Source organism: Odontesthes bonariensis, chromosome 1 (assembly GCF_027942865.1).
Source record: "Odontesthes bonariensis isolate fOdoBon6 chromosome 1, fOdoBon6.hap1, whole genome shotgun sequence".
Classification (NCBI taxonomy): Eukaryota; Metazoa; Chordata; class Actinopteri; order Atheriniformes; family Atherinopsidae; genus Odontesthes; species Odontesthes bonariensis.
In genome coordinates, this window is record NC_134506.1 from 34,541,893 (window position 1) to 34,558,264 (window position 16,372).

Genomic DNA, 16,372 nt, shown 5'->3' on the forward strand with positions numbered 1-16,372 from the left:
GCTTAAAATTATGCATTAACCAGAAATAACAGCATCACTCACTGACTCATTTAAAAGGATGGGAGTGGTAAAGTTTGGATCAGTAGTCATGTTCTGTACGATACAACACTCACTATTCTTTTCTCTGTAGGTCGTTTAGCAGGTGAAGTCTGGAAAAATGGAGTATGATAATCGTGGGATGCACTCCAAAGTGGAAGCATCATAAAATGTGGACTTGGTGTTCCACCTGCATCGCTGTTAGAGCCATCAAAATGATTCAGTGTTGCAGTGTGGTGATTAAAGATGGAGTGTATTAGGATTTCTTTTAAAGAACGGAGTCAGTTATAAGACAATGAAAATTCTTCAGAAATGATCTGTTCACTGCGTTGCAAAATCTTTTTTTTCCTAGTATTTTACTTTTTCTCCCATTCAGCGTGTTTCAACATTATTCTGTGTCTTAAGGACGAGTCACACCGTGCACCCATGCTTCTGTGGGATGTGAGCATTTTTGCCCTCACCCTGTAGCATCATTACACGTGAGATGGTTTTAGACACTGATACTAAATGTGCTCTTATTTTAGATTTAATAATATCTGTGTTATATGCACTTCCTTGAGATTAGTAATAAGTACAAAAATGTACAGTTAAATATCATCCCTTAAACTGAGCCATGCTCAGGACCTTGCCAGACTAGCTTCTGGTTGAATGAGCTCGGATCTCCAGAGCCTCTGTGTTCCCAGCTGAGCTCTTGGAAACTCCTATGGAAGTTTTTCTTATACTTAAGTATTAGTAGAATGATTTGGAAACAAGTTGCTCTTTGTACATTTTTCCATTTTTTATGTCACTACAACTGTAGTCGATACAGTAAATTGTGCTTTTTCTCTCTCCAAACATGTTTGCTGAGCTTGCAGTAGTGTTCTGAATGATTTGTTCAGATAGTCAAGAATGACTAGATTGAGTAGTATTGAGAGAAATACAGTAAATAATTATATTCATCAATTTGCAGAATACATGTAAAAGGGTACATTGTATCATCAATATCATACTACGGTTCCTTTGCTTTATTGAGAGTGGTTTCCATATGTGTGTGTAAAGGGAATTCATGGATCCTGTCAGCCAATGGCTTTGATTAGGTTTGCTAGCATTGGCATTAGCATTAGCATTGCTAGCTTTCCTCTTCTGATCTCTGTTCACAGGTAAGTTGTGGATGTTGTTTACTGACTGAGGATTGTCGACTCCATATATATTCTTCATCAAAGAATGCACAGACGCTCACAAGCCGATGAACACATCAAAGGAAAAGGAGGGTTGCATGTCTTGTCCACAAACACTTTGACTTGTGGCCTTGCAAATTTTATGGCCAGACGACCATGCACCCTGTTCTTCTGCTGAGCTACAGCATCACCAAAATGTAGGTTCACTCACAGTGCATCACATGGCTAACAAGGTTTACCTTAACAACCATCAATTTATGCACTGGCTCTCCAATAAGTGATGTGCTGCTTGTCAGCCAACTCACTTAATATTTAACATGAACAATTATTCTGTAACATTCATAGCTAAATACAATGTCCAGACATTCATCTTTGGTCTATGCTGAATCGTGTATCACTTAAGAATGGCTGACCTTAAATCCAGGTACCGTCATCAATCACAGTTATGGAGCATGAACAAATTTACTCCCCTGCTAAATTATCCACAGACACCTTTGGGCCCTTGGCATGTAACACAGCTGGCCTCATAATCCCCCTTGTATGAATGCAGCCCTGCCTTAGCTTAATATCCCCCAGTGTACAAAGGGTATATTACACCATTAATTTAGAGGCCAACAATTGGATTAGTAGCTCATATGGTTCAAACTTCATCATCTTTTCTGTGGGGGCTAAAATCAACACACCTGTTCTTCTCTAAGTTAAGTTTTTTAACCTTATTACAATGTTTCCTTGTTTTAATATGTTCCTAAACAGGACATTATTATTATTATTATTATGGATTAAAAGGCTTGCAAAATGGACCTAAATCCAAGGCAAAAATCGGATTAAAACTATGCTTTTGTGCAAGAAGCAAAAGAAACAGTCAATACATTTAAAAAAAAAAACGTGTCAGTATATGTCATAAGTATTGACCTGAGCCTCTGGGTGCTGTTGAAATGGTTCTCCTTGTGGAGCCTGGCCTTTACTTAATTATCTACCTCCTGAAACAGGGCCTGGCCAGTCCTGCAAACAAGCAAGTGCTGCCTTTGTTTCCTTGACCGTCAGTTTTAAGGGTTAAACTGTGTTTTGGGGGTTTAATTAGATGGTAATATACACACAAAAACAATACCAATCATTCTGGCATTAAGGTGCACTGATTTAGTGCTCTGTATGCTGTACAAACATTAGCAGTGTTGAAAGTCTGTGGAGCCTTTTTGTCTTATAGTTCTGCCTGAAATGGACCTTAAACATCATAAGATATTCCACTCAAGTGCCAGAAGCAGATAAACAGAACTCAATTAAACATTTTATCATTTTAAAATTTATTTCGGAAAAGGATCTGAAATAACATCCGTGGGTAACAAAAGTATGTGAACCTCCACGACAAGCAGTTAACATGAACGTGAAGCTGGACTGGTATTTTCAAGCAGTGGAAAAACAATCAGGGGTGAATGTGCTCTCTGGTTTATCCAAAGAACAGAAATTGATCTAATTCTGACCTTCAAATGCACAGATACGGTACATGGCATTTCTGACAATGTCAGAAATAGATGTTCGTGCTCATTAAGCTAGAAAAATCTACAGAACCTTTTCTTAAGTATTCAAACTACACCAATCCACAGTCAGATTGTGTGCAGATGGAGGGAATTCAAGACTTTTGATACACTCCCAAGGAACTGACCAACTTGAGATCACTCCAGAAGCAAGGAATGTTAATAATTCAGTCACAGCAACTCACAGCAACTCGCGTGACTTGCAGCAACTTTTATCCAATGTTGCTGATAGTTCCTGAGTCCACCATCAGGACAACACTGAGCCACAATGGTCTGGATGACAGGGTCTCAAGGACAAAGAGCTCTTCAAGGCATTAATGTCCATTTGGGTTTTGCAAAAAAGCATCTGTACAAGCCAGAATACTGCTATAACGTTATCTGTGGATGAATGAGACCAAAATAAGTTTTGAATTTAAATATGAAGCATTTGGAATTGGAAAGAAAGAAAGAAAATGCTGCAATCCAGCGAACCAACCTTGATGGTGGTAGTATGTATGTTTATGTATTCAGGGCATGATGTCTTACGATCTCTGATGCAACTATCAATTCTGAATTATATCAAAATTAAATCAATTTTAATGTCTCCCTGTGCTAAAAATAAAGTTTCCAACATTATTAATCTGTCTATAAGGTGTTTCTTTTATCTTGAGCTAAATCAGCCACCAATGCTGCGGCTGAGAATTTCTGAATCTAGTTAACACCACCTACATCCTCTAAAAGACAAAGTCAGACAGGTTGTTTTAAGGAACCAATCTGGACCTCTTCAGGGATGGGACTGTACAGCTGATATGCATGTGCCCTGAGGAACTAAGGAAACTAGGAAGTTAAGGATGTTAGCACAAGTTAGATGAGGAAGATGGCTGAAGCTTGGCCAGCAATGGGCCTGGAGCTGATTAAGAAACTTGCTGACTTAGGATCCCTCTGGTAATAGCCCAGCAACAACAACCTTGGCCAAGAATTAGCTGGAAGGTCGCTTGTCCATGAATCAGGAACTAGACGAACTAGCTGTTTACTGAATGATCCAGGATCTGAGCTCTCATGGGTGCTTGACCTGGAACTCGTGAGGTAGCTGAGCTAGAAGCCGAACGAGCCAGGGCATCTGAACCGAGCTCTCAACTAGGAACTTACGAACTAACCAGCTGGGATCCAGAGCGAGGTTTTCTGGCCGCCTAACCCAGGAGCTCCTTTGCCATAAATATCGGTCGGCACGCTATGCCTTTACCATTCATTGGCTGTCATATAACATGAATATATGACATTCTGATACTTCCACCTGCATGTGATTGTATAATCTAACTTCCTCTCCTTGAGAATTGATATCTGGTTCAAACATTTACAGCTGATTTACCCCAACATTAGAAGTGCTAAACAGAGGTTAGTAAAGAGAAAAGGCCAGTGTCAGCTGCTGACAGGCAGGTATGAGGGCGTAGACATAGCTTCCCGTTCACTTAATGAGGAAAAGGTGGAAAATTGGCACCAAGAATTCTTAAGACCATTTTTTTGGTTGTTTTACTTTTACATGACTTTTATATAAACTCTGTCTTGCAATATCACATCCATAACACAAATAATTCTCCAAAAAATCATTAAGGAAGAATAAAGATTATGCTTTGGACTTTCTCCAAAAGAAATGTTTGTGGATGGACCTGAAGGAGGGACTCATTCTGTACAGACGAACATGTTCCCGGTCCAGTTTCAGGACTGATCAGCAATTACAAGAAATATTTAAATGCAGTTATTTCTTTGCAGCGGGAGGGGGGGTCACACCCAAAATTAAAACAAAAAGTTCAGAGACTTTTGCCACTCATAGATAATAGGAATGGTGAATCATTTGACAAGTTTTGTTTCGCAGTTTTTTCGCTCAATTTTTATGGTTCATGTGACGGCATGTCTTTCGTCGCATCACAATTTTCTATTATTCCAAGAAGCAGCATGTTCAATATGTTGTAATACCAACTTTAACCTCTAGATGGATGTCACGAAAACATTATTTTGTCTTCATCTGAAGGAATCACACACGGAAAAGCTGCTGTTTAATGCAAAAATTAAGTTTGACTATGTTTATTTCATTAACTCTCTGGAACGCTCCTCGTGAAAATCAACTGCTGGACACTTGAATTCTTAGAGGAAAATACACGAATAACAAGTCACAGTCAAATGTTGAATATTTAGTTTAGTTTCACACTCCTTGACTGATTTCTGAAAAAGAATGGGGACATATTTGGCTGCATACTTGAATTTTTTTTAATTTAAATCCTGATTCATATAGGTACTTGTAAATTACATCTAAGTCTGTAGTGCTTGGATGGAATTAATCCCAGTTATATTGCAATAAATGCTATACATGTGAGAGGTACTGTATGAAGTTTTGTATAAAGCTGGAAAAAGCTCTGTTATGGCACGAAAAGGTGGTTCATAAACAAGGATTCACTATGAATGTAAACCTCAGGTGCACTACAACAAATCAAGATCTGTAAAATACTGGTATTACATTTAAATGTTAATATTTTCTGGCTAATTATGGATTATCAGGGATTGTACAGTTTATATGCCACAGGGGGAAAAAAAACAAAAAAACATTTTTTTTTCAACTCTCCAAAAAAAGCCATTTGGGTTTCTGAGCATCTGCTTCTGTCATCCAGCAGGCTGTGGAATGCCTACATTCTGTTCAGAGGTTGTGATTGGCTTAGAGGCAGCACAGCCAGAAAGAAAGAAGCCACCAGTGGTCGATAAACCAGCGTCCTCCCTCGGGAGCCACATACATAAATAAAGAGAGCTCTTTTACTCTTCAGTCTCGGTGGAAGAACTGAGAACCATTAAAGGCTAAACAACCTTAATCATTCATTCTGTCAGACATACATATATACATATATGCACATATTACATAAGCTGCTTTTACACCTCATGGCTCCATAGGAGGGAAAACAGGTGGGTTGCCAAAAAAGACAAATTTAGATATTTTTTTGTGAGGAAATAATACATAACGAGTATCGTGGAGGATTTGAGGCAAGGTATTTGTTTCTTAAGGAAAGGGTGTTAATGTGCAATAGTTGTCATATAAGATGAGGTCAAACATCTTTGGTCAATGGTGAAATTTAAATAGTTGATTATTGGTGAAGCAGCATCAACTTCATATGATATCATGCCATGAATCTGAGTATTACGGTGAAAAGAACCATACTAGAATATACACTTTGTATATATATGGTTGACGAATGGTTTTACTGGTGCTTTACTCTTCGTAAGTAATCCATAAGAAACTTTATTGGTGAAAAACAGCTGCAAACTTTTCCCTTGAAGCAAAGGACCCAAGAAGTGTTCGGATCCCCCAGTTTGCTACTGATCTCCCCCATCCCACCAGGGCTCTGTTTATCCAGCAACTGGATTCCTGTCATCTGCATTTCATAGCTGTTATTTTCTCCAAACAGCTGCATCCAAACGAACCAACAAAAAGATTCCTTCAGTTTCCATCCTTGGCAACCTAAGTGTCCATTCTAGGCAAGGCCTTGCCAGTTTAGTTCTTCAGGTAGGCCCAGAGCCAGAGGCTTTTAGTGGGTATAAAGTCTGGCCCACCATGGAGCTGAGGGACCCTTGTAGAGAGTGCTAGCTGCGGCCCCGATGGATAATATGTTTGTGGGCCCCTCGTGAGCATGAAGCACAGCATGTTGTCTTGTAGTAATCGTACACGCAGAGACGAGCCTGGACCACCACATTACAGTTAAAGTACTTGTCTCTGCAGTTCTCATCTGAAACAAAAAAAGGAAGTTTGATCTTACATCATCAGGTTCCAGCAAATACATAATACTTATAGTTCTGCTTAAAAATCTTGAGCCACCCCTCATTTCTTTATATTTGGCTTCCAAGGAGCCAGACTTTCTTGCAATCTTTTAAGGTGGCTTTATCAGTAGGCTGTCGGAATTTCTTAAAGTTTTCCTTTGGATATTAGCTGCTTTTTTTTTAACTCATTTTCAGTCCAGAGCATTTTCTGAGGAATGACCATGTTCAGAGGAACGTTGTTTTTTTTCCCCCTTGTTTCATAAGCTGCTTAACACTGATCTATGAATAATTCAATCATAACCAAGACACCTAATTCAAGGGATGCGTATGTGTTGTTTCTACACACAAAGAGCCAAATCTCAATAATATCTTCAGGCACTTTGCTGGTAGAAGCCTTTTTGAAAGATTGAATTTGTTCCCTTTTTTTTGGTTTCATCTATGAAAAATTCCAAATATAACACCCACGGGTTGCCGAAAAAAAGGTGTTAACTGAGAACTTGGCATATCTCTACATTATGTGTAGTGTGTACTTAAAAATTTTCTTTAACAAGTCGCTGCACCTATTTCCTGTTTTTCTGGCAAAACATAAAGAAATGAGGGGCAAAGACTAAAGGCTAAAGATGTTTTCATTTCACTGTAGTCAAGGATGAAAACTAAATGAGTACAAATGAGAATGAAGGGTTGCTGTGAAGTGGGCTGGACATTCCAGGCACTGTGTCCTCGTGAGCATGCTAAAATCATCAGGAAACATTCTGAGTCAGTCGTATTCCAGACAACATGATAAAAGTTGACTGACCTATATGAGGTATGCAGGGCTCTGGGTTGCAGTCTTCCCTCTCTGCTGGTTTCAGCTGCTCTTCACAACCCTCACTGGACATCGTGTCGTCAGACAGACAGCGCACCTCCCGCACACGGAAACCTCCCTCACATGTTTTTGAACACTGGAGGGGCAAGAGTCAGGGACAGCAGTCAGCTCGACATTAATAAATATCTAGCCTGTTGGCTCTTTTGCTGCAGCTAACATTCTTCCTCTTACTATTGTGTAAGCACCAGAAGGGGGCACCACAAGTCAACTGGTTCATGTGACTTATAAACTGAACTTTTATATTAAAAAACTACTTGGACAACAAACGGAATCCATAAAGCTTCTAAAACAAAAAAACTTCCAACCTTGCCTAAAAGTTCAGCATATTCAGATGCTGATATCTGCTTATAGAGATTATATTTTGCTCTTTAAAGTGGATTGACTTCGCCAAGGTTAAGGTTCAGTTAAAAAAGGGCTTAAAATCTAGCTATATTTCTAATGGAAATTTTCTAAACATCTAAATACTGAAAGCAGGGAGAGCTTCCCATCCTACTCACAGCACTCCAGTCAGTGTGGTACCACTTGGCTCCGCAGGCCTTCAGGTGGCAGCTCTGCTGACCGAGCGGCCGATCCAGGGATGAGCACTCATAAGGCGGCATGGCTGTCAGTCCTTCCTCTGACTTCATTAGACACACAACTGACCTCTGCTGGCTGCCTGAGCCACACTCTGCAGAGCACTGCATCAGAAATTAAAAGGCATTTGGATGCAGTTAGTGAAAGCTAAATAGAGACAAGGTAAAAAAAAAAAAAAAAGGCAGCACTGTTGTTAAAGCAATAACCCAGGTAATAGAAGACCTCTCCTGCAGCCCAGTGTAGCCTTCTGTCATCCTCATACCTGGCTCCAAGGGCCCGTGAACCACTCAATGCGATTCTCACAGGGGCCGCTGTTGCAGACCTGAGAGTCTGCAGGCCGCTCGCTGCCACATCCTTCCAGAGGGAGACTGCTGACGTGGTTGGTCAGGCAGAGAACTCCCCGGGTTCGCACACCCATCCCACATTCTGCAGAGCACTGTGGGGAAAAAAAGGCCCACAATCAATCCGTTTCATCAATCAGCAACCTGGCAACCAAAGCATCCTTCCTCTTTTAGAAAACTACATCAAACGTTTTGGGTAAAATGGCAAACAAACAAGCCACGATCGCTTTAAACAGAAAGCCCATTTTTTTATATACTGCACAAACAAAAGGGGGAAAGAATTAGATTTTTATTTTTCAGTTTCTTTAACAATTCACATCCAAGTAAGCTTTGTGGTTTGCATGTTTCAAGTCTGAAGTCCATTTATTAAAATCAGAATGATTCATTTCCCTGTTTGAACCACACTGTTTTCTTTAAAAAAAAAAAGTTAATCTAAACAAGCAAGCAAACTAAATCTGTCCCACGCTGTTTATTTTTGTCTTCAGTCGCTTAATGATCACTGTGCAGTCTGACCGGTCCTGCTGCAGGAATAATGAAATGGTGTTTTTTTATTTTACTTCTTCCCAGTTCTCACACTTTTCTCTCTGATACGTGTTTTTAGTTGTTCAAATTTCCTTCAAAAGAATAGCTTTGTATCAGTTATCGAGAATAGATACTTGATTGACGAAGACACACCTACAGGGTACAACAAGTGCCACTGTTATTGGTAATGAATGAAAGATACTGTGTCCCACTGACTCTGACACCTACCCTGTTGCCCCACTCTGTGTAGAACCAGCTCTTGGCACAGGCTCCCATGTCGCAGTTCTCCACATTGACAGGCTGCAGATTCATGTTGCACTCCTCATCAGGAACAAAGTCGCCCACATTGCTCACACAGCGTACCTCTCTTGACCTCTGACCCAGCCCACATGGCACTGAGCACTATGGAGACACATGCTACTTGATTAATACAGCACAGCTAGAAAGACTGTATATTTCATGAGTGTGTGTGCCCTAGCTTTGGTTAGTGAACAAGTATATGAGAACTACACTGTATTTACCATCACTTTGTGGGACAGTGTCAAAGTAAAGGGAGTCAAAATGTTTGTCCATCATATTTTGAGTGTCAAACTAAACAAAAACTAAAACATTTGTCGATGATTTTAGAAACATTTATGGTACACATCCCTATCTATTCTCTCAAGCGTTATATCATCCAAGGGATGCTGTACAATAACCGAAAAGGACAAAGTGTCAGTCACGATGTGGCTGACTGCTGCCACTCACAGAGGTCCACTCGGAGCGGATCTGCCACTCACTGCAGATCTTCAACTGGCAGGTACTGGCTGTTTCCGGTTGCTCCAGGTGTCGGCAGTGGCTCGTCTGGACATTGAGGGTGCGGTTGGCGTAAACCTGGCGACACAGGACCTGCCTGTGCTGCATTCCCAGGCCGCAGGTCTTGCTGCACTCAGACCACTCTCCAATATCCCAGCTAATCATGAAAGAAATGAATGTTGGTAACGTTGCTTTCATTTTGTTGCTTTTTGTAGATGTAATTAGTCTCTTGGAGATGTGCTTTGTCTGTCTATGTGAGGGACAGGTTGAGATAACGTAAAGGCAAATCCTTGAACAAATCCCCACCACTCACCGACTGTCTAAATGTTGGATACAAATTTCCTACAGCTTATAAAAAGACATCATTACATAACAGTAGTCTGTATACTATAAGGTTAAACTGTATTTTGAGCAGAAAGGCCTTTAAATGTAGCTGTACTCAGTAATTTGCCTAAGAATGAGAATAGAAGAGTGATCTCTCACAATGCCGGGCAGGGCTGCAGGTTGCAGGCCTCCTCTTGAGGGGCTGGTCGGGTGCTGCTGTCACATAAAGAGTCCGACACCTGAACGTGGTTCAGCCGGTGGACGCAGTGAAAGACAGAATATCTGAAACCTGAAAACAAAGACAATTTTGACTTAATGTAAATTGGCCAGTCATACGGCATTAGTTACAAGTGTGTCTATCATGTAAAACAAAAAAAAACATTTTACACAAAACAATGTTGTCAAACCTTTTCCACAAGAGGCACTGCATTCTGTAGCACCAGTCAGTTTCCAGTTGTACTCTCGCTCACGTTTCGGTGGTTGTACAACAGGTACCTGGTTGTCAGGGTGATGAACTGGATACCTCTCCCCACCTGCTGAATTAAAGTTTTCCTGTTGAGTGTTGATGTGTTGCCCGTTTCCATCCTGTCCATTCCCTAAGACACAGATTCAAAGTTTAGACTCACACAGAAATATAGCAATAGTAACAAATGGGTAAAGATTAGGTAGTTTAAATGTTGGGTTGAATAGGTGATTATAGGACGAGTTGGACATGTGTAGGACTGCAAGTATTGATTATTCTTTTTCTAAAAGTAGACATCTTGTTCGTAGAAGAAAAATCCAGAAAGATCTCTATTTTTATCTCAACTCAACTTCAAATCATGCTGCATTCACTGGGGCCTTAGAAATAGGAAGTTAAAACTCTTCTACCTTTTTTTTTTTTACCCTACAGTTTTCTGTTCTGTAGCATTCATGTGTGTGGACACAATACAAAAGAGGAAAGACATCAGCAATGATCTTTGAGAAGTAATTACTGCGGCCCATCAATCTGGGAAGAGATGTTAGGCCCTTTCCAAACTATCTTAAGTCCATCATACTGCAAATACCTTCAGTAACTGTAAATTCATGATTAAAAATGGAAATGCTGTACTGTATCCCCGTGGTATTTTTGGCCATAGCATGTCACAAACATTAAGGCATCAGGATATTCTGCCAACTTATAAAAAAAAACAAAAAGGGCATAAAATGTCTCCTTTAATGATTAGTCCGACAGCTACTTTCTCCTGTAAGTGGGTCTAATTTACCTTCTGTTCTGTGGTTTGGTTGCTGAGGTGCAATCATTTCCTCAGAGGGGAGAATGTACTCATAATGAACACCAGGGTTTGGCTGCTGGAAGATCATCTAAAGGAAAGTGGAGGAGACTTTTTAAACAATCCCAAAATAACTTGCTGTTTATTCACTTTATTTAAATATTTGTCCTTCCAGCATGCGATATCTGCTGTCTCAGCTCAAACGTAAGCTTTTTATTAAATGAGAAGACTTACTGACATTCATTTGGACGTCCAAACTCATTTTCTGTTTTTACTCACATAAACATCCAGGATTTCATTGGTGGGCCCTTCAGCGAGAAAGGACTCCCCGGCTGTATTACTGATCTCATTGGGTCTGCGGTAGGTGAACATGGTCCCTCCACCCTCGTACTTCCCTGGTCGGTCAATGGCCCAGTTCCCATTAATAATGGATCTCCCCGAACGGCTTCGCAGAGCTGGAAGAGGCACAGGGAATGATCACATAATCACCACAAGCTCAAGCAAAAGGCTGAATCTTGCACATAATGTTTGTTTAATGTAAAACCATGTTAACATAAAGACATCTGCTGGAAGGGAAAGAAAATGCTCCGAAGTTGATTTTCTCTAAAATGAGTATTTGCTAACTGAGTATATGCTGTCACGTAAAGTTTCAAAGCAATGCTTTTAACTGAGGTGACAAACTGTTTGGGCGGACAAAGCTTTCATGCAAATCCTGCAACCAAATCTCTCAAGATGTTTTCCACCGATTTCGTGGATTAAATAAAAGGCCATTAGAAAAGCATTAGGAGTGTAACATTAGACGGGCCTGTAAAAGAGTGTTTGGACAACTAAAAGCACTATTAGACATGCACAGCCTCAAACAGAGACCTATTGAGAAGAGTGAGGATACTGTTGGTGATGCTGCCTGGGATTTTGTAACCTCCTAATCTGCATTTTCAGATAACTTGTGTGTCGTTTATCCCCCGGGAAGTTTCCCAATTTCTTTACTGAGAAAGTAAAGCCAGTGCATTATTTGATACCTGCTTGGCATCCATGTTGGTGGGATTTGAAAGGTAGCTACTGAATTCCTTCAAATGAAGGGTGAGGTTTGAGGGTACTCTAATGAGAACGTGTTTATGCGCCTTCCTCCAGGAAAGCAGCCGTATTGGAGTTTAGGGCCGTGCCCCTCTTCGTCTGAATCTACTGCTCATTTGGGACACACATTAAACACTGTCTGACATAAGAACAGTCACTTAAAAAAATAAGTCACCTCTGTAAAAACATCACTATTATTTATGTAGAGTGTTTCCCAAAGGATGCGTTGAAAGGCCGACTCACAGTAATGAATAGTCGTGGCAACTGCACACTGGAGAAAACATGAAAAATATAAAACTACACATTGATTTACCTTTCAATTGCACCAGGGAAATCAAGCATTGCTAAGTTTCGGACTAGTCCCATGTCAATGTATCAAATAAAAAGACTTCTTATAAACAGCTTTTAATAATCTCACATAACGTTCTTCTTACATTTAATCTTTAACGTATTACTGCATGTGGTGGAAGGAGATTCCAAGTTTCTCTGTATATTTTGGGCCAGAATTAAAGCAGAGCTTTGAGGGAGGCTGCAATGAATGAAACTATGAACCAAGATGGAAAATAAAATGGTCAATTTGCACTGAGACATGAAAATGAGCTGTTAGGGGAGACAAGTTCTCCAACACTTTCAATACCTACGCTAACTGTACTACTTGAATGTTTAGACACTCCCATGCAATGTGAATGAGAAGTGTCGAAACTTCTGAGTGATACTGTCAATGGAAACGGTTCAAGCATCACCATACTGTTCTCACCCTTTACAAGCATAAGTGCCTGTTCTAAAGAAATGAATATAGGCTAAAACAGTACTGTTCCATTACTGGCATGATACTGTCTGGCAAACTGATATACCAATAAAGATATATACAGGTTATACTGAAAAGAAAGGCCCAAAAATAGAGGCTTGCTGAACTAAAGTGAAAAAAACTCATGAGATCATTCGTATAAAATTTAGAAAACCAAGGATTTCCAATTTGCTTAACTGCAGGAGCAGGGTTACCAAAGACAAAGAGAGAAAAAAATCCATCAACACCGAAAGTTCTCAGTTTTGGACCTCTGCACTGCGTCTATCAGCATGTCTGAATCATGGCTCCACAGTCAAAAGAATGACCAGTGAGACTACCCACACAGACCAAACAGAAAAAAATTACAGGAAGATTGCTGACCAGCTAAAAATCTTTGGAGTTGTAAAACTAATCAGTAAGTATTGAACAATCCTACTTGAGAGGTGCTCTAGACTTGGCACAGGGGTTATCAGAGGACTTAATGACACAGTTTTAGGCTCAGATGCATTCCAGCATGTTGTTCCAAATTAATAGTTCTGTGGAGATGGGTTCCAATCATAAAAAAAAAGTTTGTGTTCACCTAGTGTTTTTTTTTCCTTTCTTTTAAAAAAAAAAAGTTATCATATTTTTTCCACTTTATTCCCAAAGTGTATGCAGCTGCCAACAGAAAATAACTGCGAACCCCTTCTTCCTAACAGAGCTCTGCTTCTTTTTACATGGCCACTGCCAGCACTTTTAAGTTGAAATCTCTGAACTTTTCAGACGGGTTAAGGTATCATTATTGTAACTACTTTTCAGAAAACCAATAACATGGCTGAGAAGCTTCTCTAGCTATCCATCCTGAGTTCAACTGTCATTTTGTGTGATCTGTAAAACAGAAATTATGGCGAGCACAGAAAAGCGGGAGCTCAGATTGTCCAGAGACTGGTGTTGCTGCTGATTGGTGTGGTTTCATCACCGTTTAAGTTGCAAGCTTATTGTGCTCCGCAGCACTCTGCTGATCATTTTTCTGCTAGAGAAATACTACTTTTGCTATCATACTAGTCAATCTGTACCACATAAATGTCTCAATTTTCACACTGATGAGTGAGTTGGACATGACGCCACCAGCCAAATGAAGCAGTTCGCCCTCCCAAACTGTCAAAGGTGCTAGAGGCCATACAGAGTCTGACAATGGCTTCACAGTTAGTTTTAATTACTCCCTTTACAAAGAGATAAAAGCGTTGTGAAAAGGCAAAAATGAGCAGACGTGATGAGGGCCTGAAAAGCTCAGGTGCAAAAAACTAAAGGTGGTAGAAGTTTAAAAGAGTAAATATACTGTATATATTAAGAGGACAATTAATCACAGAACTGGTTTGACGTGAAAAGTGGAAGATGAGTAGGTAGGATTCCTGTTTGAACAATAGGAAAGATGATTAAAGTTAGTTGCAGTCAATGGTTATGTACAGTAGATAGATAGAAAAAAAATTACAAGTGAGCATAGATTTGTGTCACAAAGCTTTATGTTAGTGTTGTGCATTTACAAGAAACAGCTATTCCTCACCTCAGATTTGGATTTGTTTATGCGACAGAAAAAATGAGAATACCCAACACATAATTATGAAGTGTCTGAAATGCATCAGCAGGTGGTTACCACTGTCTCCCAGTGAGTATTCTTTACAGAGAACACTGCATCGTGAGTGCGTGAGTAATAAACTAAAACATAGCTTTTATGTGAGCAGTGTAGCACCAGGCAAGCTGCAGCAAAGTAAGGACATCCTGACGCCAACATAATAGGTTGTGTTAATGATTCAAAATAGACAAAAATCAAGAAAGCCAGCCTTGAGATACACTGAACACACTGCTCTACATAGCTCTGGTTTCTCTGCAGTGCAGTCATGTGTTTTCATAGCCCACCTAGGTAGTTTCTGCTCTTCACCATCTCTGTCACGTTGATCATAGTGGCTCCCTCTGGGATCTCGACTATCCTATGGTAGCCGACCTTGGATAAACTGTGTCTGAAGAGCCCTGAAACCAGCCTGCAGGTTGTGTTGTCGCCTCCACAAACTCCACACTTGTCCATCGCCTTCCCCGATCCGAGATACTCATCACAGCCCAGACTCTGAGGAACAGAAAGGGAATGAGGGAGTGAGGAGGAGTTGAACGATAAGCACAGCAGAGTGAAAACTTCAAAATGAAATATCAAAGCATGTTCTAAGAGTGTTCAATAAAATAGTTTAAGGTTTACAGGATGTGTGGAATTGTATGGGCTATTCAAGAAGTACCTAACAAGGCTTAAAAGACTGTATTTTCACAAGGGATATCCGAGTTTCACATGTAAATTTACTCCATAAATCCACATTGTTTACTACAATAACAGAACAAATAATTTGCTGGTATTTTGTTACTTTTCAGAACGCATCCCTTTGGTGCGACTGCCTTTGAAATTATCCCAGATTTTCCCTCCTATTTCTCTAGGTTGTGAGTTTTCGGTGTCACATTGGTGGTAATAAATTGCAGGAAACCTCGACACAGTAAAAATAGAACGGTTAACACCAGTAGTCCATAAATCCACTCAAACCAGCACTAAAAGCTGTGCAAACAGGCGGTCCAGGAGCCAAAACTTCTTGCAGCAAGCTACCGTACACTCAAACACTGCACTGAAGCCATCGCAGTGCCAAGGTAAGTTCAAAACTTATACTCTCACCTGCCATGCAGACCAACTGACTGCAGCTGAGACATCCCTCTTACTCTTTGTTGTAACACAAACATACTTCCATCAGAGCTAATGTTTATACTGGACACCAACTTTATCAAGAAAATAATGAATATAGGTCCTTCAACAACACAGACTAATTCCTGGATGTTGACCTTTCCATGTGGTCACGAGGTGCCAAACCTAACTGTAAAGATAAATGACATAAACAAATTTACAGGACGTGTATAATGACTCGTAAAAAATCTGGCCATCTCAACGGATTTTGCAGCTCTCGAGCAGTCATAAATCTGCAGCTAAAGGCCCGTGGCAAGACAGACACACAGCAATAAGAGGATAAACAGGTGGAGAAAGGTATAGGAAAAGGATGAAAAGAGGTAGAAAGAAGAGGTGGAGGCAGAAAAGGTGGAATGAGCCAGTCACCCTGCTCTTAGCTAGAACACAGCCTGGGCCAAAACAAACATGAAGTGCCTGCTTCCATATGGGAAATAGCAAGTGATGGAAAGAGAGGACAGCGAGCTAAGCGCTGAACAAAATGAAATAAATAAATTAAAGTGCCAAACACCTCTAAGATCAGAGTTGAAATGACAAGCAGCTCAGCTTGGAGCAGGATCACAGGCTCTAAACATAACACAATAACTAAG

The 16,372-nt window shown here is 40.3% G+C and overlaps 1 protein-coding gene across 1 annotated transcript in view; it reads right to left on the bottom strand.

Moving 5' to 3' along the window:
• Nucleotides 1-2,496: 2,496 nt before the first annotated feature.
• The window catches only part of thsd4 (thrombospondin type 1 domain containing 4), a 48,152-nt gene continuing 34,276 nt past the window's right edge, over nucleotides 2,497-16,372 (bottom strand). Inside the window, exons 8-18 of the mRNA XM_075465238.1 lie at nucleotides 14,930-15,134; nucleotides 11,452-11,627; nucleotides 11,167-11,263; nucleotides 10,330-10,518; nucleotides 10,082-10,211; nucleotides 9,551-9,755; nucleotides 9,032-9,205; nucleotides 8,203-8,376; nucleotides 7,865-8,044; nucleotides 7,299-7,443; nucleotides 2,497-6,471 (exon numbers count right to left, since the gene is read on the bottom strand). Of these exons, the coding sequence (XP_075321353.1) occupies nucleotides 6,329-6,471; nucleotides 7,299-7,443; nucleotides 7,865-8,044; nucleotides 8,203-8,376; nucleotides 9,032-9,205; nucleotides 9,551-9,755; nucleotides 10,082-10,211; nucleotides 10,330-10,518; nucleotides 11,167-11,263; nucleotides 11,452-11,627; nucleotides 14,930-15,134 (1,818 nt within the window). The 3' untranslated portion in view covers nucleotides 2,497-6,328. The remainder of the gene's footprint in view (nucleotides 6,472-7,298; nucleotides 7,444-7,864; nucleotides 8,045-8,202; nucleotides 8,377-9,031; nucleotides 9,206-9,550; nucleotides 9,756-10,081; nucleotides 10,212-10,329; nucleotides 10,519-11,166; nucleotides 11,264-11,451; nucleotides 11,628-14,929; nucleotides 15,135-16,372) is intronic.